Below are 24,050 nucleotides of genomic sequence, written 5' to 3'. Positions count from 1 at the left end.
GCTCCGAAACGCGTGCCCCGTAAATAACAGCTTCCTTAATGAGCTCGTATTTATCGTCCGAGAACTGCAGAGCTGATAGCAGGGAGAGGCACGGCTTCAATAACAATAATGTTCAAATAAACATGTAACTAATAAAGAGCCAATTTCTAAAGGAGAATTAAAATTAAATAGTTTTTATTAAATATATTTCATCACTGGGAAATTTTGTTAATGAAAGTAAAAGCAGTGAGAATTTTTTTTAATTAATCGAAAATCAAATTTGGAAGGAAACAAACTGAGATTTTATTTTTTGGCCCTATTGCCCAGCTCTAGATGGGACCATAACATAAGACACACAATGGGGGATTTTATTTGACAGAACGTGAGGAGAAGAGTGGGGACCAAGGTTGGGCCAAAGGATGAAATAAATGTAACAAAACACAGCCTATCTATACTTTAAAATAAAACAAAAGACTCCCCGAACTTCTCAAAGGGGGCCAAAACCTGCACACACGCATTTATAAGAAGAGGTATAGGGGAAAAAAGAGACCCCCCTTCTCAGAGATCTTCAGGAGCTTTTTATGCAACCAGGTTACAGGCTCTGGGTACCGGTTGTTGGCTTGTCAGGCCTCCACCGGATGTCTTCCTCAGCTCACTCAACTCAAGAAACACATGCAGAGGAAAAGTAAAAACCAACAGTAAAAAAGTCTCTGCATGGTAGCATAAGGACTTAAATCTACTTGTGGTTCACAGGTAGCCTGGTTGATCCTCGTCAAAATGCTAAAGAGAGAGATAAAAGTGTGTTCAGTGTTATTATATAAGAACTTTACAAATCATTGCAGAAACAAATCCAGCCTTAATATGCATTTTATGTATATTTTGTGATCTTTTAAAAAATCCTGGACATTAAAAAAAAAACATTGTTTGACCACTAGATGGAAGTGTGTTGTTGAAAGTCAATTATGGTAAAAAAACAAAAAAACCAAAAAAAAAACAGGAAAGGAAAATCCATTTCCTGAATTTTGCTCAGAGCACTGTTAAGACTGTACAGATTACACTAACTTTGCTTGTGTCCTCTGGAAACCAGAATGGCTCTCACATCCGAAGAATTTTGTAATTCTCAGCCACGAGGTAAGTTTGCTTATTTAAACTCTGTGGTTTAAGCTTTGAATGAACATGAAAAGTTATTTTCTCCTTCCACTGAGGTATGTGGTTCTTACTTCCTGTATATGAAGCTCTCCTCTTCATTGAATTCAGTATTCAACATATGAATACTGACTTTGCTATATTATGCTATATTATTTAAAGCACAGTCAGTTTTTGTTTTCTTCTAATACCGTTGTGTTCTAAAAGTAGTTATGGAGTGTTTTACTGCAGATCACGTGTCACTGACAGTGGCATCCAACTATCTGCATTTTGAAATGGGTTATTTGCACAAAAGTAACTTTTTCCTTTTAAGTAGTTATGCAGATAACTAGGAGTTTTTTTAAGGGATTGTCTTTCTAAAACTTGATCATAGCAATTTTCTTGTGCATGAAAACTGTTGTGGAAATTAACCCATGTTTCCTTTTGATCTTTAAGGATCCTTTGCCATTCAAGAGAGCGGGTATGTTCATTCACTAGTTATTCTCAAAAATGTTTTAAAGGAAATGTATCACTCTTTTGAAACATTACTTTAATCTTTGAGAAACTATTTGATTCTTGTTAACTCTTAAAAATGTTCCTTTCAATTTGACAGGCAGGCGGGCATTTCTGCCAATTTGACCCACACATTTAGTGATGGCTCTGAAAAAACTGAGCCCATGACCATCAAAAGAAGTTCCGTGAGGCCGATTAACATGCAGGAGGAGCAAACCCTCTCTGAGGTGGCACCAGGACCTGTTTGGGCTGAGTCACACGAGGAGAAAGTATTCACTATGGCCAAGAGTCGGCATTTTCTGAGGCAACTAGAAAACATAAAGGAGCAGGGAGTTGACACTACCTCACTTGGAGAAGCAGCCATCACCGAGGCAGAAAGTACAGTTTCTGTCATTCCCAGCATGAAGAAGCGTAGAATGAACCCACCAAAGCGTACACCAGGATGGAGAAAAAAGAACGGCAACAGGAGGTTAACACAGAAAAGTATCAGGACTGCTGGTGAGGATAAAAATGGGGATATGTATATGTTGTTTAAATTAAAAATTTGAGCTTTCATATATCTTATGACCTGTAATTAATTTGTTAATTCATTTTTAATCTAACCTATTCATTTATGAAAAGCCTCATTTTGAGGTATTTTCATTTAAATTTGTGACATTGTGGTAACAAAAAAAACAAAAAAAAACTTTATAGTTAGTTGTATTTTGATCTTTCACTGCACTATAACAGACTTCCAACCTTTACACCACCAAGGGATATTGTTTTTTAAACAATTAAGAAAAAAAAGACAAAACACAACATCAGGTCCAGAGTTCTTTGGTTTAATTCATTAAAATTTTTCTGAACAATCAAGAAAAACATGAAGAAGTGAACTTTTCCCCTGAAATGACATTTTGTTTAACTTCTCATTACCATCTGCTTATATGCTGCTTTCCTACTTATACTGTAGTCAAATAGTCTCTTCTTCTTTCTCTTTCGGCTTTTCCCATCAGGGGTCGCCACAGCGAATCATCCTTTTCCACCTCACTCTATCATGGACATCTTCTACCCTAACATTAGCCAACTTCATGTCCTCTGTTAAGACATCCATGTATCTCCTCTTTGGCCGTCCTCTTGCCCTCCTGCCAGGCAACTCCATCTCCAACATCCTTCTACCAATATATCCACTATCCCTCCTCTGAACATGTCCAAACCATCTCAGTCTGGCTTCTCTGACTTTGTCGCTGACACAGGCAACATGAGCCGTCCCTCTGATGTACTCGTTCCTTATCCTGTCTAACCTGGTCACTCCTAAGGAGAACCTCAACATCTTCATCTCCGCTACCTCCATCTCAGCCTCTTGTCTCTGTCTCACTGCTACCGTCTCTAACCCATAGAGCAGAGCTGGTCTCACCACTGTCTTGTACACCTTTCCTTTGAGTCTTGCTGGCACTCTTCTGTCACACAACACTCCTGACACTTTCCTCCAACCGCTCCAACCTGCCTGCACTCGCCTCTTCACCTCTTTTCCACAATCCCCATCACACTGAACTGTTGACCCCAAGTACTTAAACTCCTGCACCTTCTTCACCTCAGCCCCCTGTAACCTAACGCTTCTACCTTGATCCCTCTCGTTCAGACACATGTATTCTGTCTTACTACGACTGACCTTCATACCTCTTCTTTCCAGAGCAAACCTCCACCTCTCTAGCTGTTCCTCCACCTGCTCTCTACTCTCACTGCAAATTACAATGTCATCCGCAAACATCATTGTCCAGGGAGATTCCTGTCTTACCTCGTCTGTCAGCCTGTCCATCAGCATAGCAAACAAAAAAGGACTCAAAGCTGATCCTTGGTGTAGTCCCACCTCCACCTTGAACTCCTCTGTCTGACCTACAGCACATCTCACCACCGTCATACTTCTCTCATACATGTCCTGAACTACTCTGACATACTTTTCTGCCACTCCAGACGACCTCATACAGTACCACAGCTCCTCCCTCGGCACCCTGTCATACGCCTTCTCTAAATCTACGAACACACAATGCAGCTCCTTCTGACCTTCTCTGTACTTTTCCATCAACATTCTCAAAGCAAAAATGGCATCAGTGGTGCTCTTACGGGGCATGAAACCATACTGCTGCTCACAAATCTCCACCTTCTTCCTAAGCCTGGCTTCCACTACTCTTTCCCACAGCTTCATTGTGTGGCTCATCAACTTTATTCCTCTATAGTTGCTGCAGTTCTGCGTGTCACCCTTGTTCTTAAAGATTGGGACCAGAACGCTTCTCCTCCATTCCTCAGGCATCTTCTCACTCTCTAAAATCCTATTGAACAACCTTGTTAGAAATTCCACTGCTGTCTCTCCTAGGCACTTCCATACCTCCACAGGTACGTCATCAGGACCAACGGCCTTTCCGCTCTTCATCCTTTTCAGAGCCTTCCTAACCTCATCCTTTCCAATCTCTGCTACTTCCTGCTCCACAACAACCACATCTTCCTCCCTTCTTTCCCTGTCATTTTCCTCGTTCATCAGCTCCTCAAAATACTCCTTCCATCTTTTCTGTACACTCTCTTGGGTTGTTAGCACCTTTCCATCTCTGTCCTTAATCACCCTTATCTGTTGCACGTCCTTCCCATCTCTGTCTCTCTGTCTGGCTAGCCTGTACAAGTCCTTCTCTCCTTCCTTTGTGTCTAACCTGTCATATAGCTCATCGTAAGCTTTCTGTTTGGCCTTTGCCACCTCTCTCTTCACTTTACGCTGCGCTTCCTTGTACTCCTGTCTACCTTCCTCAGTCCTTTCTACATCCCACTTCCTTTTAGCCAACCTCTTCCTCTGGACGCATTCCTGTACTTCCTCATTCCACCACCAAGTCTCTTTACCGTCTTTCCTCTTTCCAGATGACACACCTAGCACCTTCCTACCTGTTTCCCTGATAATATCTGCTGTAGTTTCCCAGTCCTCTGGAAGCTCATCCTGACCACCCAGGACCTGCCTCAACTTCTGCCTAAATTCCTCACAAGTTTCTTCATTCTGTAGCTTCCACCACTTGGTCTTCTTTTCTGTTTTCCCTCTCTTCTTCTTCCTGACCTCCAGAGTCATCTTACACACCACCATGCGGTGCTGTCTGGCTACACTCTCTCCTACCACCACTTTGCAGTCATTAACCTCTCTCAAATGACCTCGTCTACATAGGATGTAGTCCACCTGAGTACTCCTACCTCCACTTCTGTATGTCACTCTATGTTCCTCTCTCTTCTGGAAGTAAGTGTTGACTACAGCCATTTCCATCCTCTTCGCAAAGTCCACCACCATCTGTCCCTCCAGATTCCTTTCCTTCACACCAAACCTGCCCATCACCTCCTCATCACCTCTGTTGCCCTCACCAACATGCCCATTAAAGTCTGCTCCAATAACAACTCTCTCTTCTCTGGGAAAACTCTCTATGACCTCATCCAACTCACTCCAGAATCTCTCCTTCACTTCTAACTCACAGCCAACCTGTGGCGCATACCCACTGACTACATTCACCATCACCCCTTCAATTTCTAACTTTAGGCTCATCATCCTGTCTGAGACTCTTTTCACCTCTAGAACACTGTTTACAAACTCCCCCTTCAGAATCACTCCTACCCCGTTTCTCTTCCTATCAACACCATGATAGAACAGTTTGTATCCTCCTCCAATACTACGTGCCTTGCTGCCCTTCCACCTTGTCTCCTGCACACACAGTACATCTACCTTCCTTCTCTCCATCATGTCTGCCAGCTCTCTGCCTTTCCCTGTCATTGTGCCAATGTTAAGAGTCCCTATTCTCAAACCTATGTTCCTGCCTTTTCCCTTCTCTCTCTGGCCACGGACCCTTCTGCCTCCCCTCTTTCTTCCACCAACAGTAGTCAAATTTCCACCGACACCCTGTAGGTTAACAGCATCGGTGGCGGTCGTTGTTAACCCGGGCCTCGACCGATCCGGTATGTCTAAAGTGTGGATGATTCGCATGTAGTCAAATAGTCTGTTTCTTAAAAAAAAAAATATTTACACCAAAAAAATAACAATATTAAAGTAATAATTATTGATTTACCTTATTGACTTATTATTAATTTAATACTTTTTTTATTCATAACTTCCCATTTTATGAATGGAATAATGCCTTCCGAAGTCTTCCTTTTGAGTTACAGTTGACTGAGATTTAGATACTACCTGCCTGTGCTGTCCTAATATGGTTTCCAGGAAGGTTAATGTTTTGCTACATGCTTGATTAAGTCAGTTATTGTTGGTACCAGAGTGGAGGCTACTCTATCTGCAACTGTATGGCTGTCCAGCCACAGCAGCTGCCACATTAAATAAAATTGAAATAACTGCTACTCCTGATGGGAATGTGCTTCTTTTTCTTGGCTCATTTGCAGTTTGCCTTGGAATCTTGATGACAGTCGGGTTGGTACCTGTCTGTGCTTCATCTTCTGGTAAGTTGTTATAAACAAAACGTTACTCTTGATCTTGATTTAAATCCTAACGTCTAAAATATTAACTACGATTGCTTTCAGCTATGAAAAGAATTCTTATTTATTATTATATTATTGTGTTGTTGTTTTCTTTTTAGATTTAAATGGAGTTAACTGTTTCACCTGCAACAATACGAATTGTGAAACTCTTCATACCATCTATGGGTCTGACGACAAACTCCTCTATGACAAACTCCAAATTGACGCCAGAAAAGGATGTTTCAGAGTTCAGCTAAATGGCTGTTTGCCGTGCCTTGACCAATTCCCCGTCACCATCTACTGTTCAAGCAACATCACATACATTGAAGCAGAGGGTGACACCGGAAGCCTCAAAGATTTCGTTTCCAGTGGATGTAAGTATGATATTTTTCTACACGGTGACTTCCATTTTTAGCCAAATGATGGTTTAGCTGAAATAAAAAAGATTCAATGAGGTTCATTGTGTCTATAAAATTATACTGTGTATTTAAATTATTTCCCATCAGACACTGGTTTGTTTTATAAAACGTACCAACATGTTTCGGTGGAATACCTTCCGCCTTCGTCGGGGTCGTCATCAGGTGGTGGTGTGTGACGTTTTTAAAATACGCTGAAATGAAAAAGGTCAAGAACGTCTTTTGTATCAGATGTGGTTTTGTGATGGAAGCTTCTACTACAGTTCTTCTCACTGCCTTAGAGTGGTTTTTGATCTTGTTGCTGTTTCCGTAACCATCTTAGTTTTATGGGTCCTGGTGGTTAGCCCGGTGCCAAACCCCAACTTGGAGGGCCAATGGACTGCTCTTAGTCTGGTCTCTAACCTTCAATATGTCTGGCATGGGAGACCCTACCAGGAGCACAAAGCCCAGCCAGCATAGCTATCCAGGTCATCAAGACACGCAAACCCCCCAACCACGATAAGGTGTCAGTCCATGGGCACCCATTACAGGTGGTCTCATAGAGACGAGACTACAGTTCTGTTTGATGTAAATTGCAGTGAATCAGAGACAATAATTTGAGGTGGCTCATTTACTTTCTTCAAAAAAAAAATCTAAATAACTTGATTGTTGGTTTAGTAAACCTGACAAGAAAGTATAGAAAACTTTTTGTTGGTTGTTTTTACGTTTTCTAGTTTTCATTTGTGTGGTGGAGTTATGACTCAAGGTGAATCTTTATTGTTTATCTTCATTTTTTCACATTTCAGTGGTAAATAAAACTGCACTGTTTGAGTTTCCTTCATCTTTGCATAGCTTACCAGGTGTGGACTCATTTCTTAGACAAGATTTCCAAAGCCTGTCCTAAGAAATTATATATTAGCACTTCAAATATTTACTGAGATGAGGAAAGTATCTGAAACTTTTACATTTAAATTTATGAGCATATTTGTTTTCCGGGATCATGTTATAGCAGGATTCTTTTCTTTAGGATAACTGCTCTTTAACAGTCAGTCTAAAATACTTTTGGCTGTTCATCCAAGTAGCTTGTTCAGTTCTAACTAATAATGGAATTTTGTGTCCTGGCTACTTTGCAAGTGTGACAAAAAGATCAATAACTAGAAGTCATGTGAGCTGGTATAAATTTCATTGATCCAGTGTTTATAAAATGGGGTTCTTGGTGAGGCTCAAAGGTGATGTTTTTCAATTCATGTGCAGTGAGTGTGAATCAGACCCTTGTCTCTTAACCCTTGAGCACTATCGCCAGGTGATTTCCACCCAAGCAAACTATTTACATGAATTCCAATATGTTGCGTTTCAAAGGGTCTGTGCCTTCACCAGGGAAGTCTCACACATCCCAGGAATGGGTGGAGCAAGTTTCTAGTATTATTTTATCATTTTGTGGAAATTTTTTGTTCTCCTATGTTTAATGTTCTAGTTTTGAGCATGTTTTTAAGAACTTCCTGTGTTTTTCTTTTTCATTTATTTACACATACCACAGTTGAAAATAAAAGAAACCCACTCTAATTTATCATGTGTTGTCATGTTTTTGATCTATTTTTTTATGATAAGTATTTTTTGTTGGCTATATTACATCGGGTGAAAATTACCCGGAAAAAGTGATGGTGTAACTTTTATAACAAAAGTGCTCCAGGGTTTAGAAGAGGTGTTGAAACAAGATTGCACATAAAAGACTAGAAATGCCTCCAACTTCCACCTCTGCTGAATGTTTCTTTGTGTTCCTGCTCTTTCAAACCTTCTGTCCTTTTTTCAAAATGTGCACTTTCTGGACAGAGAACATTCTCTGGCTCCCCATCTTTAAGGGCTCAGCTGTGCAAGTCCACCACTTATTGATTTCTGCCAAAGTTTAGCTGGGGTAACTACAGTTACCATGGGCAGTGTAGAATGAGGCTTCTGATTAGGTATGATTTTTTTCCCAGTATCCAGTATTTTAACCTCTAGTTATTCTTTTTTTTGCCACTGATTGCCCAACAGCAGTTAAAACCAAAGATTATATAAGCATCCAATAATTGACTTGTGCTGGCAAATGTTTTTTACAAAAGCCTTTTTTGTCCCCTTCAGGTGAGCAGAAGCCTGCAAGCAGTCACGCAGGTATGATATATTTATCTTCACTTTTATACGGTTCCAGCTTATTGTGACAACATTTTTTAATTTTGGTCCATGCTTATGATTATACTGAACTCTTCCATGCTGCCCTTCAGGCTCCACCACAGCAGTTCAGCAGCGTTGGTGCCTTTTGCGTTGAAGTCATTTCCGTTTGAAAACATTAGATGAGTAATTGCCCCCATGCTCTATGCTGTCAGCATGGTTGTAGGAAAATTGAATCTGCATCTTCTTCGATGAGAGAGCAAATTTTATTTTTCCCCTCTTTTTTGGGGGTGGGTTCAATGTATTTGGATTTTCTCACTTCATTCAATCTTCATTTTAAAACTACAAAGGCATTTATTAAAAAAAAAGAAATAAAAATGATTCAGTACATTTTATTCCTTTTAACGTGATATCCAGAAGTAAAACTAAACATTTTACTTCAAACATGTTTCTCTTGTTTGCGTATTGATGTTTCGGGACAACCACAGATTCAGGACAGATCAGGCAAGGTTCAGATTAGTAATTTAATAACAAAAGGCGGCACACCTGGTGGGGAAAATACACAAACGAAAAACTCGAAGTCTAGCATGAAAAAATTACACTGACCCCACTGTGGCAAAGGAACAGCCAAATAACTAAAATGAAAAGACACGCTCACACTAATGACTGAAGCAGAGACACTTAAAATGATGGGGGATATTTTGTGCCAGGGCTTCCCGGCTTGGTCTGTGGTTGATACCACGGTGCTTTACCTCACCAAGATGGCTGGGGTCCATCACGGCTGTGGAGTGGACCCTGCTGCTGTCCCAGTCTGGGTGGGCACTGTGGCAATGTTCCTGTGGCTGAGCTGGCTCCTGGTACAAATAGATTACCAATAGCCCATACTGTTTCCTAACAGCAGAGCTTAGCCATTAGCTTCTTTTAGAATTACAGTCCCGTTTTCATGCCAGTATTCATTGTGTGCGGGGTCATGGGGCATATGTTATACTGGAGGGGAGGAAGCCAAATGGATGGGTTGGTTTGAACTTAAATTGTGGATATCTCTTTTTCTTAGTCTATTTGTTTTTAACTGTAAAACGATTTTAGCTTTGCAAAGCATGAAAAGTGCATTTTAATAGATAAAGATTTGAACTTTTGTCCAAGCAGCTGTGCGCCATTCCACTTAGCCACAGATGAGTGGGCGGAACCCTTCAGGAGAAGCCTCAGCCAACCTGCACAGCAAACAAAAGGGTGAGGGCTAAAAAAATGGAAAACAGACTGACTGTGTCTTGACTGTTACTTGACAATGTCTACTGATTTAGAGGGACCAGGTATAATAAGATGATTTCTTCTGTCTGACTTCAAGTTTGCATTTACAAAGAAATCACATTAGTAAAAGTCACTCTCTCAAACTCTTCGGTGTTCGTGGAAGCTGTTCAAAGGATCCTTTGAAAGAGTTTTGCAGAAGTGAATCAAAGTCCAAGTGTCTTAGTGTTCATAGCTTATTTTGAAATATCTTGTGTGCATAGATGAGTTGGCATAAACAATAAATAAATAAAATTTGTTTTCCTATTTTTAGGGTTGAGCCATCATGCTCACTTTGGACTGATTGCTGCTGGTGGTACGTATAAACAATTGTTAATTAGAAGCATGTAAATCCTGTAAAGTTTAAAATGTTTGCACTAAAATGTAAAGGAATTCTGAGCAGTTTCAAGTTTGATTTCTCTTGACCCAAATGACAGCACTGTTTCTCTGTTTTACAGCTCTCTTTTTGATCATGGTTGGAATACTTTTTTTATTAGCTGGCCTGAATCAATGTGGATAAACAACATGTACTACTCACAACTGAATCAACTTAGCAACTGATTTTCCTAGATTTCTGCGTGTCTGCAGGTAAAACTGTTTGTTTAAAGAAAAAAAAAGTAAAATTCCCCCATAATTATGCTAGTAAATCACATTAAAGAATTAAATTTAGTACAGTTTTGGTCACTCTTCCTAGTTGTGATTGTAAGGTACAAAACAATAAACCAGAGTGCAGCTATGTTGCTGACATAACAGAAACTATAACTATCTTATCTAACCGCCTATAATTTGCCAAAATTTGGATGTTGTTTGTTTTCCCACGCTGCAGAGGCTGGTGTTCTTTAAATCCTTCATACCCCTGAAATTTTCCTACCAGCACTCACTGCGCATGCGGGGTCCGAAATTAAGTCATAATTTTCCTTTTTGGCAGCCTACCCATAAATCTGTGCTATTGCTTTTATCTTGTGGTTTCTACACTGTTTTTTTTTATGTTTTTGTAACTTTTGGTTTAAATTTACCTGCTTGATTCAACTAACACAATGCTACACTTGCCAACTCAAATTAGCACTGAACGTTTAGCTCACTATTTCTGGGACTCCTAAATTGTTTTCACCCCGCACCACAACTTTGTGGACGATCCATGTCCACAGTGCCTCTCTGTCCACGTGGTGAACATTTCAAAATCCACAAGGTCTTATCAATCGAACACAGTGAGCGCATCACAAAATTTAAAAAAAACCTTGGCGGAGCAGATCAGGACATTTGAATAGCTGTATCTATCATTGTGTGCTGCAGGTTGAAAAATCTCAAGAGGTAGGGAACAGCTCTAGGTTAAGGTTGACATCATGAAATAGGCGGCACTCACAAGGAGCGAAAACTGGTACCTCGGAGATCGAGTTGTCTTACTTCTGGGTACTCGTACTTCATTACAAAATCGCTTTTTGGTGTGAAAGGTAATATATTGTCATTTATATGGATAAAGTTTACTTTCAAAGGCTTTGAGAAAAGAATGATATAGGCCCTTTAAGTCTTTACAAAAACGTCTAATGAATTCTCCTCTTTAATTGATTGTTATATGCTTTAATCTTTGTTTACTGTTTCAATAAAAAATAATAATAACCCAAAAGTTTTACTTGTTTTTTTTTTTTAACCACACAAACACCAATCTTTTCCCTATGTTTTTGAGTATAAAGTCGTGATTTTTGTTCTTTCATCATAAGGTTTCTCAAAAATGAAAGTTATTCTTTCGTATCCTGCACAAATTTACTCAGTGCGAAACTATTTCTTTTTTTTAATGTCAAACAATAACTAAACACAGCACTCTGCGCCTACTTTCAAGGATTTTTATTTGTCATTTTGAAATGAAATTTGTCTCTGTGGTACAAGTCCAGCCATTTACAGAGCAAATAAAAATATAATAACAAATTAAGCTAAATACAATTAAAAACAAAATATGCTAATAAAGAAAAACAACTATATAAATATAAATGCAACTTAATTTATAGAACTAGACTTAGTTAACTTACATGCAGGCGGGTCTGAGCGCACTTCTTTTTTTTTAGTTTTTCTTTAAACACATTGAAAAGATGGTTTAAGTAAATTAATAAATCTATAAAAACACATATACCCTCTGATAATACCTACAAATTACAAGACTAAGTACTATACACATCTCATACATGTTCAACAATTCCAGAGTGTTTCTGTTCGCTGTTTTCAATGGAGTTTATCATTAACAGTAATTTGATATCGCTTATCAGAAAGTGGATTGTACCAACCCGAAAGGGAGTATGGGTAGGGTGCTAGTAAAAAGTATTTATGTTAAGGAAACATATTACTATAGAAGTAATGTTAGTCGATGAATATCACATTTTTGTCTAATTTATATCTGTTCTCTGTCGTTTGAGTCACGTTTCTTAAACTAAATTGTACCAGTTATTGAACAAAATCCACCCATGTAAAAAAAAATGGTTTCTCCACCTGTGTGAATGTTTACCTGTCGAGAGTATCTGTGTGGCTTGAAACACTCAGGGACCGCCTTTTTCTCTCTTTAGAAGAAGGTACAAAATGGAGGCGACGCTACCTGGCTGAACAAAACAACGGTCCCGTTTTATATTATGTATAACATTAGGTTTCAATAAGTGTTTTTTTTTTAGTGAGTTGATTATTTTGGTTGATTAAAAAGGCAGAAATTACCGGATTAATCATGTTTTGGGCGGTAATCGTTGCGTTTTTAATGGCGACAGGTAAGCTGGCCTTGTTCTCGTTCCACTGACTGGGTGGGCCCTCTTCCGTGATTATTTCCTTTTCCTTGTTTGACGCATTTATTCGACAATTATTTATTAGTTTCAATGCGTTTGTGTATTTAGTAGCACTATTTTTTTTACATATTGTAAACGTTTTTGTTTAGTTCAAATTTGAAAAACCTTTAATTATTATTTTTTTTTATTAAGTTGCAAGTGGTTATGGTATGTTTTTTTAATTTTATTTATTCTTTGTGTGTATATTTTGAAAACTTAGGTGCGTGTGACAAGAGAGACAAAGTTTGCAAATGTATGCTATTTTTTTGGTGATACTACTGGTTATTGTTAATCTTACTAACAACTTTGTGGTATTTTTTTGAGATTTTGTAAAAAAGAAGGAGCAGCTTTTTTGAGATTTTATATAAAAAAAAGAAGAGCAGCTAGCCTTGATTATATTAAGGCTAGCTGCTCCTTCTTTTTTTTTTCTATATAGTTTTTGACTCATCATGCCAGAAACTATTCTCCTAGTAAATTAGACCCGTGGGCAGGATAATTATTCAATTCAATTCAATTTTATTTGTATAGCCCAAAATCACAACACCAGTCGTCTCAATGGGTTTTGTATTGGTAATTGAAAAAGAGAAACATGAACTCAAAAGGATCATGTATACATAGAGTTCAATAGGAAAATACTAAAATGAACTAACAAACTGACTAAGCTATACTGGCATCCCTGCCCTTAGACCCCCCTTCGCGGTAAGGAAAACTCCTAAAAAAACGGATTCCGGAAAAAACGAAGAAACCTCAGGGGTGCCCACATGAAGGAGGGATCCTCCCCCAGGACAGACAGGGGATTTACCAGAACTCCTAGAGAAGAATTAACTTATCTAACTCTACAACTACATATTATTACTAAAGCCTGTGTCATGTAGTGTTTTCATGAGAGTTAGCTGTGATCACATCCACAACTAGAAAGCAGAAAACCCATAAAACAAAGTAACTTTGGTTTTGTCCTATGGCTCTAGAGATTTACATTCCCAATAAGCAGTCTCTAGTACAATAAATCTAATCATTGCATTTTGACTATTGTATGAATCCTGTACTGACATTTAGAATTATATATTTTTTTTTGGTGTGTGGTTTTTCATAACTCCCACGCACAGCGATACTTGAAGTGAGGTAATGCTGTTTATGTGCCGCACCTTAAATGTTTAGACGGACTGAGTAACAGTTCCCCCTTGTTGCAAAATGTCGGCTGCATTTCGTGTTTCGTCATGTACCTCTAAGGCCAATTCAAATATGAACTTCTTTCTGTTCTGTCCAGAGTCTTCCCTGGCTGTCACAGTCACTTGTCCTACCAGGAGATCCGTCGTCATCCTATTCCAGCCCGTCACCTTGACCTGTGACTTCCAGACGACCGCCTCGCAGCCTCCTGTGATCACATGGAAGTACAAATCTTACTGCCGGGACCCGGTCCAAGCTGCCCTCAATCCCAACAGTGCAGATAACATCCTGTCACAGAACAACCCCAACTACAACCCCACTATTGAATGTGGAGACAGTCAGAGGACGGTCCGGGTGGTTGCTTCCAAGCAGGGAGATGCCGTTACTTTGGGCAAAGAGTACTCGGGTCGAAAGATTTCCATCGTGAACAGTAAGTTGATCTGCCCCCTTTTGTGCACATTTATTTATTTATGCGACTAATGTTTTGGGGATGTTTTAAAAAGATTTCATTAAAGACAAATCGATAGATTTTAGTTTTATTGAAAAAAAAATCATGAAATTAAGTCCAAAATAAAAAGTTAAAAATTTTATTAAAAGGAAGTAGGATTTTTGTTTAAGGCTTTCCAACAAATGCTGGCGTTTTGAGGCTTTGTAAATAAACTTTTTAAAGTCACATTTAATCTTTTAGTCAGGTCTTTACTTTTGAAGCCATATAGTTAAATGATTTTCATGAAAGGGAAAACAATCTAAATAATCTTTATAAAAATAAGATACAATATTTTTAGCTAAAAATATAACACATTTTCTGGTTCATAATGAAAGTAAACACTGCATATTATATTCTGCACTTAATGCTCATAATCTAAGCTTTATGCTTCTTTGTGTCTTGGCCGTTCGCTTCAGGGGTCACTTTGTGTTCTTACTCACAAACTATTCCCGTGCTCTCCTTGACTACCCATGAACCTCCTCTTTGGTCTTCCTTTAAGTCCTCTTTCCCGGCAGCTCCAACTTAAGCATCAACATAACCACTGTTCCTCCTCTGACCACCTAAACCTTCTCAATCTGCTTCCCTGCATTTATCTCCAAAACATTCACCGTCTCTAAACACGGCGGATCCCAACTTAGTCTTCTACAACTTTCCTGTCATTCTTGATGATGCTCTTAAATCACATACCTAAAAATCCTAAAAAAGATCCTCCAGCTGTTCTAATCTGCTTGCAGAAATCTCTTCACCTCTTTTCCACATCATCTGTTGCCCTAAATACTTCGGTCCTCCACCTTCTTCACCTCTGTTTCTTACGGCCTCACTGTTTTTCTCTTTAGTTCCTCTAATTTACACACAGATGTTCTCTTCCTGTGGTTGACCTTCAAATGTGTGCAAATAAACAATAATGATCCCAAGTTTAATGAAAAAGCAACAACTAGTAGCTTTATGTCTATGATTCAAATTATTTTATAACTACTTTGTTGTCTTTTCATAGTACATCACTTTAAGACCATAGGACATATTTCTTTGATAGATTCATTCTGACTCATACTAACAGAACGGTTCTAAGGTGCGGCCCATGTGTCTATCCATTTCTGTTAGATCTGCTCTTTAAATGACTAAGAAACTGTGAAAGTGTCACGAAGATCTCCAAACCTAACTGATGGAGGAAACTACTTTATGTTTATTTTTTTTCCTAAGTGGCTTTTTTTTGTTGTCTGCTGCGTTTAAAAAGTTATCTTTTTCAAAAGACTTCTAAGTGTACAAGTCTTTGAAACTCAAGGACTCAAAGGATGCCATTTTCATTCCTATCAGAAAAAAATAATTATTTACTGTTATTTGCTTATAACCATTACGGAAATTTATTAAATTAAGAACTTGATATCTGAATTAAAACTTTAGACTACAATACCTCAACATTGTTCAGTTGCAACAGTGTGAATATAAAAGAACCAGTCTGATTATTTTTAAGCAGAGTACAGGTACGTATTCCTGCTCGAGTCACCTTATTGTGATAGCCGTGATGCCCCAACAATTCATCAAGCACTGTGGGTTTGTAGTTGTACTATAGCGCTGTGTGCCACAGACAATACATTTGAGTTCAAAATTCACTCATTAGGCACACTGGATACAAAAGACCCACCATCTATTTTTGGGAAAATTAAAGGATTTTAAGTGTTCCCTATGGTTGAAAAGATAACCAAAGAAAGATGTTGCTTCCAGAGGCAGACCTGAACATCGTACAGACTGCTTGGGGAGACAGCGGTGTGTATTACTGCTCCGTCATCTCATCCCAAGATCTCACAGGGACTAGTGAAGACTACACAGAGCTCCTTGTTCTTGGTGAGTTTCCAAATAATAAATAAGAACCCAAGCATTGGTGTGTCGGTGTATGCTTTCTTCTTTTTTCCCCCTTTTTTCTTTTATTTAAATCTTCTGTTCTACAACAGAAATGAATACCAAACCATTTGGAGCAAAACGTTCCCAAAAACCTTTATGAGCTGACTTTACCTTTTTTTTTTATCTGGGGCTTAATGAAAGATATTTGCCACAAACAAAGTTCTCAAAAGTATTTGGAGTTGAAAGCTGTGGGCAGTAAAAAAACAAGCAGACGCTACTTTAAAGTAATTGTGGCTTTATCTTTCTTTCACAGAGAGAAAGTCTAATACTACTGACCTCCTGCCTGGCATTGACTTACTGATTATGGAAGGTAGTACAAGCCACTTGATTTAGCAGTTTCAGTCCCACGGTGAAAGCTGTTTAAACAGCTGAAATGTAAAATAACCGCAGTCTTCCTTTGATGATTGAAAAGAGATTGTAGTTATATTCTGGCACATGTGCAATTTAAAGCCAGCACATTTCTGGAGTATTCTCTTTTTAATGTCATTTACTCCAAATAAATCTGATTCTGTTTCAGTTTCTCTTTATTAAATCAATCTTATCATTTCTACGAAACATCCTTAACAGTTTTAACATTTTGTCTCTAACGTGAGGCTCGATTTCCTGTGATGAAAATGCACAGCTAGATGTTGTGGTTGGCTGGTGGTGATGGGGTTCTGAATCAACCAAAAGGAATAGTGTAACCAAAAACAAAAATTGCCGTCAACAGAAAGCTCTTCTCTATTTGAACATGTTTCAAGCAGCTGTTATTACGGATATTAGTCAGTTCCTGCATTTCTGACATGATCGTTGCTCGGTTTCTTGGTGGCTGCAGTCGCTAAAGCTGCTTCTCAGTTTGTCCACCTCTTTGAACAGAGGATGGGAGGGATTGCAGGGACATGCAGCCTAAACCTTCAGACTGAACATGTCTTTCCAGTTTGGGGGGGAAATAAACATTTGAGTGTTATGTTAATGTATTTCGCTCGCCCGATCACCATGGTAACCCCGTCTGAGAACAGAAACTACAGACAAACTTTTCTCATTCACTCTTTTAAAAAACAATGAAATGACCTTTAATCTAGTTTTCCTTCTCTTTTTAGGGAGGATTAATGTTTTTGTTGTTCTTTTCTTTTTTAATGTTAGGTGATTATTTAACTGATGCATATAGAAAGGTTTAAGGTTATACGCTGTCTTCTTTTCATTCCTATTCTTGTTGCCTTTTTTCCACTTTTACTTGAGTTGTTTTATTTTCTAAATCAAACTGAAGTTTTTTTGCATTTCAGATTTCATGAGTTTCTTCCATTTTTATTTAAAAAAATCTGTTTTATATGTCACAAAACCTTTCCACTTCCCCAAAATAAAGATGTATCTGCAAATAAGTCCCTTCAGTGTAACACCTCTCGGTCTTTTTGTAAGGGAAGCAACCCTTTAACACGTCAATTCTCTGTCTCACCTGCGGATCTGCACAGACTGGCTGCTGGTCGTCCTCGTGGTTTTGGGCTTCCTGCTGCTGTTGCTCATGATTGGAATTTGCTGGTGCCAGTGTTGCCCTCACACCTGCTGCTGCTACGTCAGCTGCCCTTGCTGCCCAGACCGCTGCTGCTGCCCACGAGCCCGTAAGTACACCACACAGTTGTCTCTCCTTTAAACTCAGCAGATAACTAAAGGTAGCATCTGATCAACATATGAGGGCATCATTTAAATGAATAAATCATAGTTTTAACTATTGTGTTTTGTTTGTAATGGAAATGTAAACTGACTTTCATCTTCCTCTACAATAAAGTTTCAATCCACCTTCTCTAACTGTTTTGCAGTCTACGAGGCAGGGAAAGCAGTGAAGAAAGGAATGGCCGGTCAGTATGCTGCCTCTCTCTATCCGCCCAGCACATATGCTCAGCCGATATATGGAGGCTCGCAAGTAAATGCCATGCCCCTGCTGCCTTTGCCTAACGGAGCAGGACAGCCGCCCCCTCACAATGGTTACGGCTATGAATATGACGGCGCCAGTTCAGGTAAATATTGACGACTTGGAAATTCTGGCTCTGCTGGGCCGTCGTTCACTTAGCATTTTGTGTTTTGCAGTTGGACAGGGATCCCAGGTGCCTTTGCTTCACGGTCAGGATGGCAGAGGGGACCCGAGTAAGTGAACGGAAAGGAAAAGCCAAAAGCAATGGAAACTGCTTAGTACAAGCCGTAATGCAGTTCTGAAAACACAAGTGGAAGTTTAAAACTTTCATTTTAAAATTCTGTTAACCAGATAAATGCCAAGGTAAAGCTTGGTTTGGTCTCAAACCAGACGAACAGAATATCTCTGCTTTCCGTCTCTTCAGCTCGCAGCGGCTATCGCATTCAGGTGGACTCCGATGGAAATGCTACACGTGCCATTTACTACATGGAGAAGGAGCTCGCAACGCTAGATCCTGCACGACCTGCTGGTTACAAACGCAGTGAGTGACAATCTGTCCTTGAAACCACATGAATCACTAAACTATCATTCAATTTGTCATGTTAACAGACTCATAAAACACAGAAAGAAGACCAGAAAACAATTTACTAATTCACATTTAGGGATACAAGTGGATAAAATCACTAGTTTGTAAATACTACAAACAATTTAAAGTACTCTGTACTTCCTATTCTTATATACATAAGAAATAGCAAACTGTGATATTACTGAAATACAAAGATGCCAGTTTGTTCACACAAAGTTATTTTTACTTTTAATTTATTGAAACTTGGCTTCAAATTAGTTTCCCTTATTTAGTTTCTTGAAAAAATGTTAATCTCTTTTTGAGGACTGTTTTTAAAGAATCTCAATTTATTGCTTTCATTTGAAAAATGTATTTGATATATTAAAAAATTTTAGATGTATCTAAAATAAGCGAATTTTCCTTACTAGAACAAACGTTTCATTTGGATTAAAGTAAGAAGTAAAGGGAATCTTTGTCGTGCTAAATGACTCTCTCGTTCGTCGCCAATACATTTATAGCTTTTTCTTGTAAGCTTCATTTCTTCTCTCTTCTCTCCTCTGTGAACCTACAATCATTATTTTTTAATTGTTTGAAATGTAAGATAGATAATGTTAAGGAAACTTTAGTTGGTTATCATGAAAAAGACTGGAAAATGAAACTGCTTCAAAAACCAAAATTACGAACTTATTTGCAAATTAAGGACACATTTTCTGCTGAGCCATATGTTATATATAACTGAAAAAGAGGACAAAGATCCTTATGTGCTCAACTGAGAGCAGGAGTGCTCCCCCTACAGGTGGAAGTAGGGCGCTTTAAAGGCATTCCTGAGTAGGAAAGACTGTGAGGTCTGTGAGCTGCAAGTGATGGAGGATGAATTTCATTTTTTGTTTTATTTTCCTTTGTATGAAAAACAGAGACTTAGTATGTATGATGTCATACAAAAGAAATTTCCTGATTTGTTTTGGTTATCTGAAGACAAAATTTTACGTTGGCTTTTTGAAAATGAAATCTTTTGACAAATTTTGTGTCAAAGGCATGGACAATAAGAATGGACACTATGTATTCTGTTAGACTCTGATTAGGGGGGTTATTGGATTTTTTTTTTGTGATGGGGATGTATTGTGTATTTTGTTTTTCAGTGTCATATAAGCCCGTGTGGGCTGGGCACATTAGTGCATGACACTTAAATAAATCAAATCAATCAATCAATCTTCTCCCTTTGAACCTTTTCAGTGGATAACATGAGTGAGGTCAGCTCTCTGCACGATGCCGATCCTCGCGGCCGGGGGGGTCGCTCCCAGCCCCCACCCAGGGCGTTTGACCCAGATGACGCCATGAGCACGATCAGCAGCGTGTCCCAGCAAGGCCGCCATCGCGATGATTACCCGCACCGCGGTGACGGTTACATGGGAGATCGCGTGCGTGCTCGCTCCATGGACAACCTGGATGACATTGGAAGGCGTTACCCAAGAGATGACGACCCTCCACACAGACGCCCAGAGGAGCCCAGAGGCAGGAGAGGGTGAGTTCTACTGAGTACTGCAAGACTTTAACTTCCAGTCTACAAATGAATAACTTTACATCAAATGAGCAATAGTTTTAACGTCAAATCAAGCACTCGATGTGTTTACTCATTGAGTGCTTAAGGAATAGTAATCTTTTGTAAAACAAAAAAATGTTTATCCACAATTAGGGGTGTAACAATATGCTAAAATCTCAATTCGGTTGATTCAGAGTTTCATAGGGCTTTGTTCATTTCGGTTCAGTAACAAATCTGCCTGATAGGAACTGCTATTTTATGAACTATTATTTTATTGTTATTTATTGTAAGTTGTTGTGTATGTTTTGCTGCCGGACACCTGAATTTCTCCCTTGGGAGATTAATAAAGTTTTTATCTGTCTATCTATTATCTGTATTTTTCTGACACAAAAAAAGGCAGAAAAAAATTACTTACAAAATGCATTTATTCAAAATCAAATTCATCTATGTAGATGATCTGCTTAGTAAAAGCAGGGGGGTGGGGTGGGGGGGTCCCAGTTTTCTTCTTCCTTTAAGGCAAGAGCGCTAACAACTGCGGCACCGAGCAACTATACGACCCCCTATGTCTGTGAACTTTACCTTTTCAACCACTGCAAAGAAAGAGCTCAAACTCTGTTTCCTTTCTGCACAGAAGCACAGGACATCATTGATCAGCAGAAAACCACATCCCATCTTTGAGTAATTCATCGTCTTCACATTACATTATGTTCCAAATGTAAATTCTTTGAAAACCAGTAACATCCTTATTAGGTACACCCAGAGTTAGAAATATTCCGATTTTTAAAACAATAAATTTTTAAAGTGAGCTTCCGTCAAAGTTCATCTGCTGGTGAATCATTTTCTTTGTGCAAAAAACAAAACAAAAAAAAGGTTTTTATAGTACTTTCCATTTGTTTGCGAAATGAACACACACTTACACACGCCCTCGCCCTCTTCCAACGAGCTGTGGGACTTTCCGGCTTAGTAATGCTGCTTTTGTTTCAGTACACCTTTGTTTCTTCTAACTTATCTTCTTCCGTCTTTATGTTGGTTTATTCTCACAAAGCAGCCAGTTTTAATGAAAAGTTAATGATACAGACGCGTTCTGAGGTGCAGCTGCGGGATTTGAGCAACGGGTGCGGCACAAAGGTCTGACAGCAGCGCGGCGCAATCTGGTACTCGTCTGAACCATATCGCCGATCAGCATCCATCCGGCTATGGCTGGGCGAAGGCGGGTACACCCTGGACAGTCTGTATAGTGATGGGGCTGGAGCCATCCCCATCACTATGCCGGCTCCTGGGACGTGAGCTGGTGGCCAGACAGAGACCTGCTGTGGGATGGGGAGCCGGCCTTCTTGGGCATCTTGAACTTTTTATATTATTCTTATTTTCTTCGAGGCAATAGTAAAAAAAGGTCCCCTGATTTTATTCCTGCTTCAGTTTTTACTCTCTCCTGACGGACGGAGATTTAAAAAAAAAGAAAGGTCAGGCTGACCTTCAGACGCTGTCCTGCAACATGTCACTAGGTGAGCCAGAACACTCACCTCAACGTTTTGTGTTCATGCAGATCTGACGACTGGAGCAACAGCGCTCGCGGCGGCTACGACCGGGACTATGACCGCGGGCGCCGGGATTACTCTCCCAGCAGTCAAGGGCGACGAGGGGGAGAGGCCTCTAGTGAGCTTTCCGGCCGACGCAGCCGAAGTCGTGATGATCTGATGGACATAGACAGGGATCGGCGGAATGGCGGGGGTGCCAGAGGCCGGGACGACTACGACGACAGTTTATTGCGAGAGGCCATGGAGAGAAAGAGGATGGGCGAGCAGCAGAGGGCCCGCAGCAGGGAGCGACTGGATAGTGAGAGCGACCGCTCGGACCGGGTGAGAGCCCCGCCCCTTCCACTGAACCCGCCCTCTGGATATCCTGGTCGTCACGATAATTACCCGCCACCATACAGCGACAACGAAAGCGTGTCTTCTTCAAAGAAGTCCAACTTACGCAAGGTGAGTCGCATTGAACGATTTCAGGTTTAAATTGCAAAAAAAAAATTTTTTTTCTTTATTTGTTTAAACTAAAATGTGTAAATTTGTTGCTGAAAGTAGTTTTTTTTGTGTTACAGTAATTTTACTCTTTCTTAAAGGAAAACATTCACAAAATAATGTATATATTTTTAACTAAAATCACGTTAAACATGTTTAAAAAACATGTTGGAGGCGTTTCTGGAGCCGCTATTGTTGGATCAGTTTATTAAAAAAACATCTACTTACTTAAAAATATTAAAAGCTAAATTCTTAGCAGTTTTTCTAAAGAAAATAGTTTGCTCTGACATTTTCCTGAAGCTTTTAACTAGAAACAAAAAAGGTCTAAGCAGCGTCTCCCCACAGCTTTACATGAAAAAAAAAAACAATTTAAAATTTGCCCTACAGGGTGAGATGTTTTCTCTAATGTAAGAAAAGTGTTCAAAAACAGTCTTGATGTCTTAAGAGGCCAGTGATTTAAATCTGAATGATCGTTATGTCTTAAAGACTGAAGAATGGTTTCTTTTTGATGCCTTTTGCTAAACTCTTGCAGAAACCTTTTGGGCTTTCTGTGAAAATAAGAGCCTCTTTTATTGTGAAACATGTTGATCGACTCCTCCTTTTTCTTTCTTTCCTGCAGAATGGAGCAGTGAGTCGGGAAAGTCTGGTTGTGTAAAGTCAGCAAAGATTTGGTGTAAATCTCAACTTATCGATGAAATTTGCTTTAGAACTGTAAATAGCACTCTCCCCTAAATTTTAATTCCCCTCAAAATGTATTTTCAAAATGTACTTTTAGTTTAAACTTTTGTTTTCTATGCAGGAAAGCTGGACACAGATTAAACATGTCATGCCTTCTCATGCATAGATACTGTGGCTGCCACAAGTGCCTTAGTGTGTAAAAAATAAAAATAATAAAGTTTGCATGAAAGTTGTTATGTTTACATCTGAATGGTTAAAAGACTTCAACTGGGATCAAATGCCTTATGTTTGTTTGTTTTTCTCTTCGATTAGTTGCTTATGTAGAAATGGAGAAAACCTTTTATTTTTTGCCTGTTTTGTACTTGTGATAAATGTGTTTTTTTGTAAAGAAACCCTGTACATTTAATGATTGCTTCAACTTTACAAATGTTTAAATGTTCACTGTAAATAAGTTCTTGCAAATTCATATGCAGTTCAAATTTTTTTTATCTTTTAGCTTCATATCTATTTTTTTTCCTGTTTTTTTTTAATTGGAATGCATACACATTTAATCCACACAAACTTTTAAAGCAAAGCAGTAAGAATGATCAAATCGTGTAACAAATTGTTTTACAATAAAAGCCTCCGCCTGAAACACTGACTGGTTTGGTTCACCACTAGATGGTGCTGTTTTGTCAGATCAACCTGTGGTTTGCAGCTCCACACAGACTACCACAGACGTCAGTTATGTAATACAGTGCATCCTCGCCGTAAAGCAGTTCACCTTTCGCGCTCTCACAGTTTTGTGGATCTTAGTCAGTTAAGTTTTGCACTTTTTCTTTTTTTTAAACCATGCTCTGTGTTCTGCATCCTGATTGGCTGTAGAGCATTGGGAATCGCTCTCCTCTGTGCCTCGTCTCTTTACAGAATACGTTCAGGTTGCCAAATCAAATACTTTCATTTTTTATTTTTTTTAAAAATGATTGAATTTTTAGAGTTTAAAATGTGAAAATGTCTGTCTGAGAAAAGTCGCTAAAGTGTGCAGTGAAGTGATTTTAAACATGTTATCCTACTTGACAGATTCTTACCTTTCTTGGATTATTTTTTTCAAGATTTAGGTCCCGTACATTTC

The 24,050-nt window shown here is 39.0% G+C and overlaps 2 protein-coding genes across 5 annotated transcripts; both read left to right on the top strand.

Moving 5' to 3' along the window:
* The first annotated feature begins 971 nt into the window (after window positions 1-971).
* Window positions 972-11,526, top strand: LOC105356013. Of its 3 annotated transcripts, none has more exons than XR_002874936.1 (8): window positions 972-1,110; window positions 1,561-1,585; window positions 1,718-2,115; window positions 6,004-6,060; window positions 6,198-6,452; window positions 8,592-9,848; window positions 10,177-10,218; window positions 10,361-10,424. XR_002874936.1 is itself a non-coding variant. In XM_020710351.2 (8 exons), exons 1-8 carry the CDS (start codon window positions 1,068-1,070, stop codon window positions 10,420-10,422), a joined length of 912 nt encoding a protein of 303 aa, XP_020566010.1. In that variant the 5' UTR covers window positions 972-1,067; the 3' UTR covers window positions 10,423-11,526. The 3 variants fall into 3 exon arrangements, 1 of the variants encoding a protein (XP_020566010.1); XM_020710351.2 differs by having other exon boundaries at window positions 8,592-8,621; window positions 10,361-11,526; XR_002292031.2 differs by having other exon boundaries at window positions 10,177-11,526.
* Window positions 11,527-12,430: 904 nt separating this feature from the next.
* On the top strand, window positions 12,431-23,579 carry LOC101159702 (lipolysis-stimulated lipoprotein receptor). 2 transcript variants are annotated; one of them, XM_011485701.3, is made up of 11 exons: window positions 12,431-12,646; window positions 13,968-14,297; window positions 16,077-16,196; window positions 16,507-16,563; window positions 17,702-17,848; window positions 18,047-18,244; window positions 18,315-18,371; window positions 18,563-18,679; window positions 19,937-20,225; window positions 21,790-22,225; window positions 22,881-23,579. In XM_011485701.3, exons 1-11 carry the CDS (start codon window positions 12,607-12,609, stop codon window positions 22,914-22,916), a joined length of 1,827 nt encoding a protein of 608 aa, XP_011484003.1. In that variant the 5' UTR covers window positions 12,431-12,606; the 3' UTR covers window positions 22,917-23,579. The 2 variants fall into 2 exon arrangements, with proteins under 2 accessions (XP_011484003.1, XP_004078372.1); XM_004078324.4 differs by lacking the exon at window positions 16,507-16,563.
* The last annotated feature ends 471 nt before the right edge of the window (window positions 23,580-24,050 follow it).

This window comes from Oryzias latipes, chromosome 16, assembly GCF_002234675.1.
Source record: "Oryzias latipes chromosome 16, ASM223467v1".
Taxonomy (NCBI): domain Eukaryota; kingdom Metazoa; phylum Chordata; class Actinopteri; order Beloniformes; family Adrianichthyidae; genus Oryzias; species Oryzias latipes.
This window is presented reverse-complemented; position numbering and strand designations above follow the sequence as displayed.

Coding starts and splice junctions, on each gene's coding strand:
- LOC105356013 (XM_020710351.2), top strand. CDS start 1,068: ATGGCTCTCACATCCGAAGAATTTTGTAATTCTCAGCCACGAG. Junction 2,116..6,003: donor GAAAAGTATCAGGACTGCTG/GTGAGGATAAAA, acceptor GCTCATTTGCAG/TTTGCCTTGGAATCTTGATG. Junction 10,219..10,360: donor TGGACTGATTGCTGCTGGTG/GTACGTATAAAC, acceptor TCTGTTTTACAG/CTCTCTTTTTGATCATGGTT.
- LOC101159702 (XM_011485701.3), top strand. CDS start 12,607: ATGTTTTGGGCGGTAATCGTTGCGTTTTTAATGGCGACAG. Junction 16,197..16,506: donor CACAGAGCTCCTTGTTCTTG/GTGAGTTTCCAA, acceptor TTTCTTTCACAG/AGAGAAAGTCTAATACTACT. Junction 16,564..17,701: donor TGACTTACTGATTATGGAAG/GTAGTACAAGCC, acceptor GGATCTGCACAG/ACTGGCTGCTGGTCGTCCTC.